The 16,526-nt window shown below is 40.8% G+C and overlaps 1 protein-coding gene across 1 annotated transcript; it reads right to left on the bottom strand.

Moving 5' to 3' along the window:
• Window positions 1-2,997: 2,997 nt before the first annotated feature.
• Window positions 2,998-5,038, bottom strand: LOC104245752 (F-box protein At1g47056-like). Its single transcript, XM_009801413.2, has one exon. The coding sequence runs from the start codon at window positions 4,815-4,817 to the stop codon at window positions 3,165-3,167; it is 1,653 nt and encodes a 550-aa protein (XP_009799715.1). The 5' UTR covers window positions 4,818-5,038; the 3' UTR covers window positions 2,998-3,164.
• Between the last annotated feature and the right edge of the window lie 11,488 nt (window positions 5,039-16,526).

Raw genomic sequence — 16,526 nt, 5'->3', positions numbered from 1 at the left:
TTTTAAAAGATAAAGGGGGTTCAGGCAGCACTTAAAAAGAAAGGGGCAGACCTGTATAAATACAGGAAGCAGGACAGATTTTTAAGGACTGAGATTTTAAGGACTGAGATTTTGAAGAAAAGAAAAGAACTCAGATTTTTTTTAGAAAAGGAAAGAGAGGAAGAAAACAGAAAAAGAAATAGAAAAGAGAACATTCACACACACACACACAATCTGAAACAGATACAAAAGCAGAAAACAGAAAAATCAGAAATAGGAATTTGAAACAGATAGAGGAAGAAACTGAAATCTGAAAAATGTTATTTTTCTAGAATCTGTCCGTTGTTTGCTTGTGAATATTGTTTGGTTCAAATCTGAAATTTTTCTCAAGTTTCTGTCACTATTCATCTGGGTCCCTCGGGTCTTATTATTGCTCAAATCTGTGGAAAAACTGGTATTCTGCTGATTTTTGTTACTGCTGCTACTGCTGAAATTTACTCCTTCTGCCTTCATTTCCAGGTACATGTCTTTTAAAATCATGTGGTGAAAAGCTCCAACATGATGAATAGATGAAGTTTGAGAATTATAATTTTGTCTTCCACGTGTTTAAATTCAGTAGTTCAAACTTCTGTTTTGTTTCGTGTAGGTTAATATGACAATATGCTTGATACGATAACTATTAGCTAATTATTTCCTTTTGATGTTTTGTATAAATATTGTAACAAAGTTATTTATTTCGAATTTTCATTCAGTATAAGTTGTATTTGAATCATCAAAATAGGGAACATGGCAGAAAACTGGCCATTAATTGCATCTCTTAAAATTGCTAGTATAGACTAGTATGGAAATTTCAAGATAACAGCACTACTAATCTATGTTGTTAAACATCTGATTTTTAAGGCTAAGATAGTATTGATTGTATCTTGTTCATATTTAGCATAATAATGTTCATGTTCATAATCAATAGCCGAAAGATGCATCGATAAAATCTGTTATATTCACGATATTGGCATATGGTGAATGGTGTAGGGGTATATTCATGTTATATGTGATATTGTCTTATTAAGTCAACGATTTTTTTATGTCGGCCAAATAACTCGTATAGGTTGAGAATAAAAATTGGGTTGATTAAGTATATCTCGAATTCAATCAATAGCAATTAATCAAAAATAATTAGGCATATCAAATTAAGAACAAACAATGTAGAAAGAGATTAGATTTATAATGTGTAACAAGTTTAAGAGTGTAAATAGTAGCATTCGTTGCAAAAAGAATATTGAGAATTCTTCGAAAATATCATTTCCTTTCAAGAATTGAATTTTTTTAGTTTCATACGTTATTCACATTTTAGTATACATATGTTGTATTTACTAAAAATAGTGTTAATCATATGTTTATTCCTTTCTTTAAATTTGAATAGTTTGGAGGAATGTAATTCATACGCGAAAATATAATCAACGGTCAACATTTAATAAATTGTGAATTCTTTTCAAAGAATTTAAGGGCACCTTAAATGGGAATTTACATGATTTTCACATAAAATGTATGGATATAATAAATAATTTGTGGAAAATCCATAATATCATTACAAATATTTTGCGCAATTAGGGATACGTTCGCGTACCCTGATTATATTTTTAAAAGCAAAAATTCGGATTATGCGTACGCGCAACTTCGAGCGAATATTTAATAAAAGGATTTTTCCAAAGGCGTTAAATCAATTTCATAAAAACCTGAGATGTACGGTTCACTATTCAAGAAAAACAAATATTCTTGATTCGACATAATTTCGAAAAATGATTGTTTAATAAATATATTACAAAAATTATTGTGTACACGTACGCGTGACACAATTCCGCATTTTTAAATTTATAACACGAATATACGTACGCGTAATTCGATTCAAAGAAGGGTCCTTAATCACAATAAGTAAAAGCGGTAGAAAAATCACGTAACAAAAAGTATTTAATAAAAATCAAGATAATTAAGCCAATAATAAAAACAGTTAAGCGACCGTGCTAGAACCACGGAATTCGGAAATGCCTAACACCTTCTTCCGGATTAACAGAATTCCTTACTCAGGATTTCTGGTTCGCAGAATAATAAACAGAGTCATATTCTCCTCGATTCAGGGATTATAATTGGTGACTTGGGACGCCTTAAAATTCCCAGGTGGCGACTCTGAAACAAATAAACAAATCCCGTTTCGACTGTCCTTTAATTGGAGAAAACTCCCCACGCGCCCCGTGGGCGCGGTAAAAGGAGGTGCGACAATGAATAAAGAAGATTTCCTCCGTTGGAGATTTGAACATTGATTTTCCTTAGTCCTAGATAACAATGTGAATTAGCAGAGGATTAAGCATTAGCAATCAACATGTCAACGCACAGAAAAAACAAGCTTGGTTAAAAATACACACGCTTCTTCCGTCGAGGAGTTACGTGGAGCATATGTATAAGATGTAACATCATCAACATCGAATAGGGAAAGATGGCATACATCTACTTAACCAACACATCTTCAGAGAGTCACAGATCATAAATGGACAATGCCACTGACGTAGCTGATAAATCTTTATCCAGAAGCAACTAATGAAGCAATATCTCTATCAAATCCTCCACAAAGTTTCATCTTAACACAAACTTTTTTAGAGTATCTAGCACAGCAGACACTAAAAATTATACCAGGGACTTCCAATTAGTCATGCCTGTTGAGGAGAATTTGCTTTGCAAGTTACTAGCTTTTATCGTCCAAGAAAAAAGGTAGCCCGATGCACTAAGCTTCCGTTATGCACGGGGTCCGGAGGGGGGCGAACCACAAGATTTATTGTATGCAGCCTTACCCTGCATTTCTGCAAGAAGTTGTTTTCATGGCTGGAACCCGTGACCTGGTCACATGGCAGCAACTTTACCAGCTCCCTTCTTATCATCCAAGAACCACCATGAAAATGGTTATGGCTATAGCAAACTTTTGATTTAGCCATTATCATACACATAAAGTTAAACAAAATCAAACTAAAGTTCACCAGAATGGGAAGTGAGATGTATATCTGCACATTGTATTGAAGATTGCAAATACAAAATTAAAAAGGAATGAATGAGAAAAGTTGAGAGTAGATCATTGTATGACCAATTACAGCAACTAAATAGCAGCATGTTTTCTCTTTTTTAACTTTTGTTCACAATATTCATAAGCTCTCACTAGAATCACCATTAACATTTGACCACCTGCGGAGAGTGCATGCCACTAGGCCTCTTCCTCCAAGAAACCCGAACCATGACTTAGCTGCTGCTGATCGACCTACATTGCTTGTCGATGGAATATCAGTGGCACCAATAATGGGCAGTGTATTCGCTATAGGTTGAAACTCTACTGCATCTTCTAGTGCTCCACCATCACTTGCACTACCATCCACAGGTTCAATATCAATCTCCCCAACATCAAGATTCACTGCTAGCGATCGCCTCCTAGCTCTCAACCAATCTGCAACATCACCTGTCACGTGCTTGCACTTCTTAACCTTAATTTTCACCAAATTCGGACACCCCCAAGCGAAAGACTCGATCCCTTCATCCGTCACTTCACATCCCTTGATACACAGCTTCTTCAAGGCCATACATTTCGTGGCAATACAAGATACTTCAGGATCTCCAATAGTGTCACTGCCACAAAGTGCCAATCTTTCTAACTTTTGACAATTCGAAGCTATCGCCAACAAACTAGCCGACGTAGGATTCAAACCAATAAGCACCAATTCTTTGAGATTCAAACTATTCTCAGCAATTGCAACCAAACCCTCATCTCCTATCCTATTTGTCCTCCATCCATCAATGTGAAACTTCCTCAATAACTTGCATTTCCTAGCCACTGCTACAACACCCACATCCGTGCATTCGGGCGTTTTCACCAAATGCAAAATCTCCAAATTTGGACAATTCGATATCGCGTTAAGCCCAGTATCACTAACTTGAAGCCTCTCCAAATGAATCTCAGCAACATGATTTTCCCTACTCCCAATTGTCTCAAAAAGCCTATCCCAATCACCCAAACAACGCAACAACTTCAAAGTCCTCAAATTCTTCGACCCAATAATTAATGGCCCAAAGCACTGCCCATTATACAACTCTTTCAAACATATAGATTTAAGCGATGAAGCAGCAGCTCCAGGCCCAATTGGGTCAGCTGCAAACCCATCATTAATACCCCGAAGACGCTTCACAGATAATTCCTCAAGGGTAGAACAGTGATCAAGCAAAGCATTCATACCTTTGGCTCCAAACATGCAAGACCCACATGAGAATTTCTTCAAACTCTTACAATTCTTTGCAAAAGCAGACATACCCACATCGGTAACATCACGGCAGCCACGCAGCTTTAGGCGCGTGAGGTTAACGCAACGGAGGGAGATAAGGGTCAAAGCTTCATCATTTATGCTCACGGATTTGCGGTCACATCGGAGAGCGAGTTTCGTAACGGAATCGAAACGAGAGAAGATGGTAGGAATATGAGGGAGGAACTCAGCTTTTGCGTTGAGGGAAAGGCGGTGACGGCTTTGACCCTCCACTAAAAGCCATCTCCGGCAGACGAGGGAACATTTTTTCCGGTCGCCTGAGCTCAGGCACTGGAAAATTAAAGCTAAACATTCATCGGGAAGCTCATATGTGTAATCTGGGTTTTCGAAATCCGAGGGGAGGATTGATTCATCTTCATCTGAATTCATGAGGGAGAAAAAATCAGATTCGGAGGTGGAACGGTGGTGGTTGGGAAGTGGGCTCGGGTGAAGGTTACGGTGACGGAGTTTCGGCCCACCACCACAGTGGGTCGATGAATATTGGCCCATTTTGTTTGAATGAGAGAAGAGGGAAACTGAGAGTTTTAGGGTTGGAAATGGGTTGCGCTGCAGGAATTGAAGATTGGAAAGGGGAGATGTTTAATATAGGAAGATTAATAAGGGAGAGGTTGACATTTGACTGGGTTAAACGGGTGGAATATTGAAAGAGAGGAAGAGGAGGAAGAAGAAGAAAAAGAGCTATAGAGGAAATGTGCGCGTCCTCGTCAATATCGTCAATGGCCGACTAATAATATTGGAATATCCAGTTGGAAGAGGAAATTATATGGACCAAAATGCCCTTTATACTTCTTCTTTGTCTACTTCTTTTTGCACATGTAATTTATTTTAGGGGAATAGTGTTTAAAGACGTAGCAGATCAGTGTCTGCTGTGACAATTTCGAGTTGGAATGAGGCGTTACATGCTTTACTTGCATCTTATATGTGATTGTTAAATTAATTTGCATATTGTTTTACAACAAAAATATCGAGTTCAACTTGCATATATCTCGATTAACCTATCAGCTAGTTGTATAGGATAAAATTGATTTATATTAAATGCTCGAATAGCAGCGTGACACCTGGAATCGAAAGCAAACGAAAGATAAAGCGAGTGAAAACCAAGATCGATGACAACAGCTTTAGTTGGTACCGGGTAGATCCCGAAAGGAACATAGTCAACGGGAGCAAACGAATATTGTCACCAGATGACATTTAATGAAAAATATTCTCCAGTATTAAATACGCAGCCATTGCAAAAAAAATTGGCATTCATGGCCTGACGTTACATGCTCATCAATGACCCCCATTATTATTATTATTTAAGAGGGGCTTGATCCAAGGACCTTGTCCCTTGATATAGCTATAAATAGTGACTTCAACAACCATTATAACACACGAAAAACTTTGACAAACTTATGCTTCATATTATCCTCAAGCTAAATAATACTTTATTTTCTGTTTAACATTATTTTTATTGCTGCATTCGGAAGCCTTGCTCCCGAAACCATGCTATCTTCCATTTATCTCAATTGCAACGTTAAATTTTATATTTTTAATTCATTTATCATTTTTGGGATCAAATCAGTTCGCTTGTCTATAAATCACGCAACAAATTCAACTGTATCGTTTTACGGGTAAACAGTTTGGTGCCCACCGTGGGGCTTAGACAACTGTGTAATTTGAGTTGATCCTTGCATTTATTACTAATGTGTTTGATTCTTTCTTTCATAGCAAAAATCGGAAAAAATGGCCGCTAATGATGTCAATATCACACATAATGTTGTGGCGCAAGAAAATCTGCCTCAACATAAGGATTCGATCAGTTGAAAAACAACATCAAAATGACTATACACCACTATCCAAACTTATATCAATCCTTAGAACACCTAAAACAACATCAAAACGACGAATCAACCACGGATTCAAGCCTAAGAACTCCAAAACTCTAAATTTACGCTTTCGATCAAAACGTCTATCAAACCTTATCCGAATGACCTGAAATTTTGCACACACGTCACATTCAACACTACGGAGCTACTCCAACTTCCAGAATTCCATTACGACTCTCGGATCAAAATCTCACTATCGAACCGGAAACTTCAAAAATTCAACTTTCGGCATTTCAAGCCTAAATTAGCTCGGACCTCCAAAATACCATCTGAACACGCTCCTAAACCCGAAATCACCCAACGGAGATAACGGAACCATCAAAATTCCATTCAGATATCGTCTTCATACTGTTCCGACTATGGTTAAATTTCCAAAACTTAAGCTCTCACTTAGGGACTAAGTGTCCCAAAACTCTCCAAAACTCAAAATCAAACATCCCGGCAAATTAAAAATAGTAGAAATAAATATGGGGAAAGCAATTAATAGGGGATCAAGGCGTAAATTCTTAAAACGACTGGCCGGGTCGTTACATCCTCCCACACTTAAATATTCGTTCGTCCTCGAACGAGGATAGAGACATACCTGAAGTAGTGAAAAGATGAGGGTAACGGTTGTGCATATCCTGCTCGGTCTCCCAGGTCGCCTCCTCTATCGGCTGACCCCGCCACCGAATCTTTACTGATGCAATGCTCTTTGACCTCAACTTTCTAACTTTCTTGTCCAATATTGCCACTGGCTCCTCAACATAAGATAGATCCTTGTCCAACTGGACTGAATTGAAATCTTACACGTGCGACGGATCCCCGTGATACCTCCGGAGCATCGAAACATGAAATACCATATGAACTCCTGCCAAGCTGGGAGGTAAGGCAAGCTCATAAGCAACCTCCCCAACACGCCGCAATACCTCAAAAGGGCCAATAAACCTCGGACTCAACTTCCCTTTCTTTCCAAATCTCATGACGCCCTTTATAGGCGAAACCTGAAGCTGAACCCACTCTCCAACCATATAGGAAACATCACGAACCTTCCGGTCCGCGTAGCTCTATTGTCTGGACTGAGCTGTATGGAGTCTATCCTGAATCACCTTAACCTTCTCCAAGGCATCCTAAACTAAGTCTATGCCCAATAATCTGGCCTCACCCGGCTCAAACCAACCCACCGGAGATCTATACCGCCTACCATATAAAGTCTAATACGATGCCATTTGAATGCTGGACTGATAGCTGTTGTTCTAGGCAAACTCCTCCAATGGCAAGAACTGATCCCAAGACCCTTCAAACTAAATCACACACGCACGGAGCATATCCTCAAGAATCTGAATAGTGCGCTCGGACTGCCCGTCCGTCTGAGGGTGAAATGTTATACTCAACTCCACCCGAGTACCCAACTCATGCTGAACTAGGGTTGTGCACGGATCAAATCGGATCGGATTTAGCATATTTCGGATTGGAATTTCGGATTTCGGATTCTAGAAAATGCAATCCGAATCCGATCCAAATTATATTGGATCGAATCGAATTTTAAAGTTTGGATCGGATCGGATATCGGATCGTATTATTATGCCTCAAAGTTAAACTAATATGTATATTTTCTTTGTAAAAGAGGCAATACATTAAGAAAAATTCATGTTTATGCAATTATGAGAGTACTATGGTGCCAATATAGCTAAATCTAGCAATTGTAAAGGTAATAACTTGGAGGTTGATGTAAATTAAAGTGTAGTATTTATACATGTCCTAATAATTTCGGATTTCAGATTGGATTGGATTAAAATATACCAATCCGAAATCCGAAAATTTTAATAAACATAATCCGAAATCCGAAATCCGAAATTGAATGGATCAGTTCGGATTTCGGATATCCGATCCGAATGAACAGCCCTATGCTGAACGGCCCTCCAGAACCGTGATATGAACTGAGTACCTCTATTTGAAATGATGGAAACTGGAATACCATACAGACGAACAATCTCCCGAATATAAATCTCTGTTAGACGCTTCAAAGAATAGGTAGTACACACAGAAATGAAGTACGCAGACTTGGTCATCCGATCCACAATCACCCAAATAGCATCGAACTTTCTCAAAGTCCATGGTGATCTGCTCCCACTTCCACTCCGGAATCTCTATCTGCTGAAGCAACCCACCCAGTCTCTGGTGCTCATACTTCACCTGCTGACAGTTGAGGCATCGAGCTACAAAATCCAATTATATCTTTCTTCATCCGCCTCCACCAATAGTGCTGCCTTAAATCCTGATACATCTTTGCGGCACCCGGATCAATGAAATACTGCGAACTATGGGCCTCCTCAAGAATCAACTTCCGAAGCCCATTAACAATGGGTACACAAATCCGACCCTGCATCCTTAATACCCCGTCATCACCAATAGTCATATCTCTGGCATCACCATGCTGAACCTTGTCCTTGAGGACAAGAAAATAAGGGTCATCATACTGACACTCCCTGATACGATCAAATAAGGAAGACCGAGAAACCACGCAAGCTAGAACCTGACTGGGCTCCGAAAGATCCAATCTCATGAACTGGCTGGCTAAGGCCTGAACATCCATCGCCGTAGTCCTCTTCGATATTGGTAAATAAGCCAAACTCCCCAAACTCTCTGCTCGGTGACTCAAGGCATCGGCCACCACATTGGCCTTGCCTGGATGATACAAAATAGTGATATGATAGTCCTTCAGTAACTCTAACCATATCCTCTGGCACAGATTTAGATCCTTTTGCTTGAACAGGTGCAAGCTCCAATGATCAGTATAAATCTCACAAGGAACCCCGTACAAATAGTGACGCTAGATCTTCTGGGCGTGAACAATGGCAGCTAGCTCGAGATCATGAACATGGTAGTTCTTCTCATGCACCTTCAATTGTCTAGACGCGTAGGCAATCACCCTACCGCCCTACCTCAAAACCGCTCCAAGGCTAATCCCCGAGGCATTACAATAGACAGTGTAAGACCCCGAACTTGTAGGCCATATCAAAATTGGGGTTGTAGTTAAAACTGTCTTGAGCTTCTGAAAGCTCACCTCACACTCTTCCGTCCACTGGAACGGAGCACCATTCTGGGTCAGTCTGGTCATAGGGGCTGCAATCGATGAGAACCCCTCCACAAAATGACGGTAATAACCTACCAAGCCAAGAAAACTGCGGATCTCTATATCTGAGGATGGTCTGGGCCAACTCTGCATTGCCTCTATTTTCTTCGGATTCACCTGAATACCCTCACTCGACACCAGGTGGCCTAAGAATGCCACGGAATCTAACCAAAACTCACATTTCAAGAACTTAGCATATAACTTCTTTTCTTTCAAGGTCTGAAGCACTATCCCCAGGTGCTGCTCATGATCTTCCCGACTCCGAGAATACACCAGAATATCATCAATAAAGATAATGACGAACGAGTCAAGATACGGCCAGAACACACTGTGCATCAAATGCATAAAGGCTGATGGGGCATTGTCTGCCCAAATGACATAACAAGGAACTCGTAATGACCATACCGAGTCCTGAAAGCAGTCTTCGGGATATCTGGCTCCCGAATCTTCAACTGATGGTAACCTGAGCGCAAGTCAATCTTAGAAAACACCCGTGCACCCTGAAGCTGGTCAAACAGATCATCAATACGAGGCAAAGGATAATGGTTCTTCATTGTAGCTTTGTTCAACTGGTGATAATCAATACACATATGCATAGAACCATCCTTTTTCTTCACAAACAAGATAGGAGCACCCCAAGGTGATACATTGGTCCTAATAAAACCCTTATCAAGCAATTCTTGTAATTGATCCTTCAACTCCTTCAACTTAGGAAGAGCCATACGATACGAAGGAATAGAAATGGGCTGAGTGCCCAGCAACAAATCAATGCCAAAATCAACATCTCTATCAGGAGACATGTCCGGAAGATAAGCTGGAAACACATCGGGAAAATCCCGTAATAATTGGGCTGAATCAACTGAAGGGGTATCAATACTGACATCTCGCACATAAGCTAAATATGCATCACACCCCTTCTCAACCATTCACTAAGCCTTGAGGAAAGAAATAACTCTACTGGGAGTGTGATCTAAAGTACCCCTCCACTCAACACGCGGTACACCTGGCATAGCAAGCATCGCAGTTTTGGCATGACAATCAAGAATAGCATAATGGGGCAACAACCAGTCCATGCCCAAGATAATATCAAAATCTACCATATTGAGCCATAATAAATCGGCTCTGGTCTCAAAACCACTAAGAGCAACCAAACACGACCAATAAATGCAGTCCACAACAAGAGAATCTCCCACAGGAGTAGAAACATTGCCATGCCCCAACCTCGGGAGGCACAACCGGTGCTCAATCGAGTGAACCCAAATGAGCAAGTCTTATCAAACACTTCTTACCCAACTCAATGCGATTAAGGGATCCGATGTCGTTTAATTAGACAATAAAAGGGGTTGTACATTCAACATGGGTAGCTAATTTTATAACACAACCTTAACCATAGTTAGGCTTCCAAGATTCCATACAGTTATATTGTAGAAAAAACAAGAGTACAAGGTTACAATATGGTTCATTGACTTATCCAATACCCATACATAACACACACAAACATCTACGGAGCCTCTAAGGATACAAAAGACAGTGATAACAAGGCCCCGGCTATACCTCAAAATGGATATTTATAACAAAAGGCGTACAACATAACCCCTTGAAGGAGGAAGGGGCTCACCAAGGTTTTAAGAAGAGGATGCTCCGCTACACACGATCGGCACTATCCGCTATGGAGCCACCTACATTCATTTAAAAATGTAGCGCCCCCAGCAAAAGGGACGTTAGTACCATGGAATAGTACTAGTATGTATAACTAAACACCATCTTGTTAGAAAGAACAACCATATAAGAATAAAGAGGAAATCGTAAAGATAACAAAGTTTCAAATAAGCACCATGCCGACAATGTAAGGAGGTTCACATGATTTTTCACATAGTTCTTGAAATTTTAGATTGGAGCATCCCACACTGTTGCATCATTATTCATATTACCACCGCTTCCGTGAGCGGAGTTCGATCACGGCCCGATCGGCTAAGCCGTCTCCCCGAGACGTTACCATTATTTCGTTCACACTTTCCAGTTTCAATCATCAATATATTACCACTATGTATGTGTGTGTGTGTATATATATATATATATATATCACACCAATGGCGTCTAATCACGGCCCGATCGGCTAAGCCGTCTCCCCGAGACGTTACTATTTTCCGTTATTCATCTCACACCAATCTTTGGTTACACATGTATTAGTTTATCGGCACTTGGGGCCACAGTTTCCACATTCCACAACTCACGTTTCACATTGCTCCCATTTTCAACATTTACCTTGCCACTTAAATTCATAGGCACATACAAAAGCAATTTAAGTCATAAGTATAGAGGGAAATTCGTCAAGTTTGGCATACTAGTCCCAAAGTAACCTTGGCATGACAGTTAGGCATTTAGCACATAAATCATGTTCTCCACACATCTTCCATTTACAAGAATAACACATTAAAAACATAAAGAAGTACTTACCACATACATTTTCACAACATCAATTCACTTAACATAACAAGCACTACATCAATTACGTTTCGAACTTACAACACTTACACGGGCACCATGGAAGCTCAATTTCTAAGAGGAGGAGGTTTTAGCCATACATACCTCAATAAAGCTTTCCCCTAATTCTTATAAAATTCTGGGACTCTTAGCACTTCAATCTATTGTATAAGAATTACAATTGAACCAAGAATTAGAGACGGGATTAAAATTCTAGCTTGTTTGAGCATATTATCAAACATAAAAGGTGCATTATGATCTTAGGCCCCTTTTGAAAGAAATTTCTTCAATATTATACCCCAATTGTTGTTTCTTTAGTTCTCATCCTCTCCATACCCCATTATATGTTGTGCATGCAAGATTATTAGCCCTTATATCCATGTACCCACTTGCTAATTACCTATTTTAATAGAAATTTGAAATTATTGATGAGGTTACAATTCTTACCTCTTAGGATGAAGACCTAGTAGCTTCAATTGATAATCTTCAAGGATTTGGGGAAAGGATTGAGAGAGGACTTGATGAAGATTACCCCCTGTCACTCTAGACCTCCCCCTCTCACTCTATATATCGTGAAATAACAGGAAAATGGTCTAATGGGGTGTTTTTAATGGGGTAGGGTCGGTTTTTTTTTAAATTAGAAAATAGGAGCCCGATTCAAATCTACGATCGCATTTGCGATTGCAAAGTTGACATGCGGCCTGCATAATGGACCGCAAAAATGTTCCCCAAAACCTGAACACACTATCTGGGTATGCTGCATAAATGTGGTCCGCATACCCGTTCTGCGGTCGCATAATGCACCGCAGAACTGCCCCTCACAAAATTCCAAGGGAATCATGCGACGACTTTGTGGCCCGTATATCGATTATGCGATCGCATAATTGGCCGCATAGTTGACCTCAAATTGGCTAACACACTGCTTCACTCTACGGCGACTATGTATTCCGTATAGCTGTTATGAGACCGCATTTTCGACCGCAGAATCACACTTTTCTGGAAAACATTATTCCTTGACTTTTTAATGCATAGATCAGTTCAAAAGGGTAATACATATCCCTAATTTGCCACTACGACCTTTCGGGTTTAGAGTAAAAATATTTCACGGGCCTCACAAACATAAATAAGGGAACTCAAAGAATCCCGAGGTACACTCAAATGCGGAGTAAAATAAGAAGATACATAAGAGTAAGTGGAGCCTGTATTGAACAGAACCAATGCATCTCTGTGATAAACCAGTATAATACCTGTGATGATAGAATCGGAGGCAACAATCTCGGTATGGCAGGAAGGGCATAGTTTTGGTCCTGGCCTCCCCCTCTAGAGCGACCTCTACCTCCCCGACCTCCACCTCTAGCTGGCTAAGAATGTGGGGTAGCAACCGGAGCTGTAACCATACCCTGAGAACTCTGCGGGGCGCGTTGTGGCTGAGAAGTCTGTGGAGGGGGACTCCTCCCAAGTCTAGGGCAATCCCTCACCATATGGCGTGTGTCACCACACTCAAAACAAGCTCTGGGAGGACGTGGCATCTGTGACTGGCTCGGGCCAGGTCTGCTGGATTGACCTCTGAAAGCACCCTGCGCAGGAGGCGCGCTAGATACCGGAGGTGCATAAAGGCTCCTGACACCTAGGAGGACCTGGAATACCACTGGCTGCTGGAAAAGCTGAATGGACAGGGTGACTCATATAACCCCTACCATGATGACATGTAGCTGGGGCACGGGCACCTGAATAATGGCCCGACTCTCGAGACATCTTGGCCTTCCTCTCCTCTCTCTCCCTAGCATGCATACCCTCAATCCTCCTAGCAATGCTCACCACCTGTTGATAAGAAATATCCATCTCCAACCCACGAGCCATGCTAGACCGAATGTTGGGAATAAGATCCTCAATAAATAGGCGAACCCTCTCATGAACAGTAGAAACCAAGGCTAATGCATGTCTAGCCAAACTAGTGTAACAGACAACATACTCTGAGACAGTCATAGCACCCTAGTGCAAATGCTCAAACTCTGCGTGTTATGCGTCCCTAAGGATCTAAGGAACATACTCTCTCAGGAACAGATCTGAAAATTGAGTCCAAGTCAGTGAAGCAGCCTCATCCGGACTGTCTAACTCATAGGTGCGCCACCACTCATAGGTGCGCCACCACTCATAGGCAGCTCCTCAAAGATGGAAAGTAGTGAAGGAAACCCCGCTCGACCCTGATATACCCATGGTACGGAGAATGCGATAACACTCATCTAGAAATCCCAGAGCATCATCCGATGCTAGACCACTGAATACAGGAGGCTTGTACTTGTTGAACCTCTCAAACCTCAGCTACTCATCCTCGGAAACTGCTGCCCTGTCCTCGGGCTGATCTCGGACTGCAGGTTGTATAGGAATAATCTCAGGGACCTGCTCAACATGCACTCGCTGCTCAGGAGTGCGACAGGTCGAGGATTTTGTGCTCCTCCCCTGGCCTGAGATGTGGCTGCAACAAAGGGAAGCAACCCTGCCTGAGCCAAAGTGGTATACATGACATGAATTATGCCAGAGTCTCTTGAAGTGCTAGAGTAGTAGTAGCAGTAGGTGTATCGGGTGCCTGGACTCCGGCTGGAACTGCTGGTGGTACCTCGGCGACAGCTCACGTAAGTGCTCTGGCTACACCACGTGTGCGTCCTCGGCCTCTACCCCGGCCCCGGCCTCTGACGGTTATAGTAGGGGGCGCAGGTGCTTGATCATCTCGGGTAGCACGTGTCCTCACCATCTATGAGAGAATAGAAGATAGAAGTTTAGAATTGTGACATCAAATCTCGCATGACAAGGAAATAAAATAAAGTAGAATTTTCCTAACAGTTACATAGCCTCTCGCAGATAAGTACAGACGTCTCCGTACCAATCCACGAGACTCTAATAAATCGGCTTGTGATTCATGACTCCTATGAACCTAGAGCTCTGATACCAACTTGTCACAACCCCGATTCGCCCTCCGTGAACCATCATGACAGCACCTAGTCTCTACGACTAGGTAAGCCTAACAATGCGGAAAATAAACCAATTTGCAAAAGAAACTGAATAAAAACCGAAATAGTGAAATAAAACAGCGTTAAAAAGTACATCTCGGCATACACAATATCAACTCTCAAAACTAATACATTTCCCAAAACCCGAAATCTCATGAACACAAGCCTTTGAATGCCTACCAGTATCTAACTCCAGAATATCTAGTAAGGAAAGAAAAATACATAAGGGCTAATACTTAAAGGGAGATTTGAAAAGGACTCTTCGGTCTGCGGACGCGGCAGATATACCTTGGAGTCTCTAGAAATGCCTCGTCTCAAGCGTGATAAGTTTGTGTGGAGGTACCTGGATCTGCACATGAAAACATGCACAGAAAGGGCACGAGTATACCACAGCGGTACTTAGTAAGTGCCAAGCCTAACCTTGATCGGGTAGTGACGAGGAAGGTCTGGGCCCTACTGAGATTAAATAAAATATATGGTGTGACAGTATAAGATAAAGTTGTACAGTTGAAAGATAACGATACTAATTAAAACAAGGTAATAAAGATAACTACAATTGAAATAGAGGCAAAAACAATCACAAGGAATACCACTCTTCACAAAGCAATTTACCGGGGATCTCTCAGTATCCCGAGAATCTCTTAGTACCCTCAATATATGCCAGTGATATCTTGGTATCCCGAGGATCTCTTGGTATCCTCAATATATGCTAGGGATCTCTTGGTATCCCGAGGATTTCTTGGTATCCTCAATATACGTACAAGGGATCTCTCGGTATCCCGCACCTCAGTTCAAATCATAAATGGATATAGGGGATCTTCCGAGATACCGTCCCGTAGTCCCAAAGTAAAAACACACAGAAACAACACAAAGAATACTCAACTAAACTCAATTTCGTACCAAGTAAAACAGGTAATTCTAACCTAACATGCTTCACATAATACAATCAAGGCAGTTTAAGCAATGAAGCAATTAAGTCAACTAAACATGATTTTCTAAGCTAACATCGGGCTAAAATTTCAAGTAGAGTGAGCAGGAAAGGAAAACACAGTTAAAGCTACTTTAGTAAAAACAGGTTTTTCAACAATTAGCACAAGTACGCACTCGTTACCTCACGTACAAGGCATATTAATTACCATAATACCAAATTCTAAGGGGAATGTCTCCCACACAAGGTTAGGCAAGCCACTTACCTCGAACCAGCTCAAATCAATCCGAAACTATGCTCTTGCCACGAGTACTCGACTCCAAATGGCCTAAATCAATTTAATTCAATTTCATAATGTAAATAACACTTCAAGTAACTGATTCTAAAAATAAATTCTAAGCTAATACGCGAAATTAAGTAAAATGACCAAAATGCCCTTCGGGCCCACGTCTCGGAATCGGGTAAAATTTACATTTTCAGAATCCTCACACTCTCACAAGTTCAGTCATACCAAAAGTACCAAAATCCAAGGTCAGATTCCCAATCAAAAATCGAATTCTAAGTCTAACAACTTTCTACCAACTTTTTCCCAATTTTCATCTCCAATCCTAAAGTAAATGATAAAACTAACCATAGATTGATGGAATATAACTAGAAAGGGTTAAAGAATTGTTACCCAATGATTTTCTCTTCAACTTCCTCCCAAAATCGCCCTCTCCCAAGCTCCAATTTGACTTTTCCAAGTTTTGAAACTAAACCCTCGAAATCCCTATTTTCTGACCAGTGAAACCGCAT

Source organism: Nicotiana sylvestris, chromosome 2 (genome assembly GCF_000393655.2).
Source record: "Nicotiana sylvestris chromosome 2, ASM39365v2, whole genome shotgun sequence".
NCBI classification, from domain to species: Eukaryota; Viridiplantae; Streptophyta; class Magnoliopsida; order Solanales; family Solanaceae; genus Nicotiana; species Nicotiana sylvestris.
The sequence above is the reverse complement of the archived record's forward strand: the minus strand, read 5'-3'. Positions and strand labels throughout refer to the sequence as shown.

What these genes read in the sequence shown, in the direction of transcription:
- LOC104245752 (XM_009801413.2), bottom strand. Translation starts at nt 4,817, where the DNA reads ATGGGCCAATATTCATCGACCCACTGTGGTGGTGGGCCGAAACTCCGT.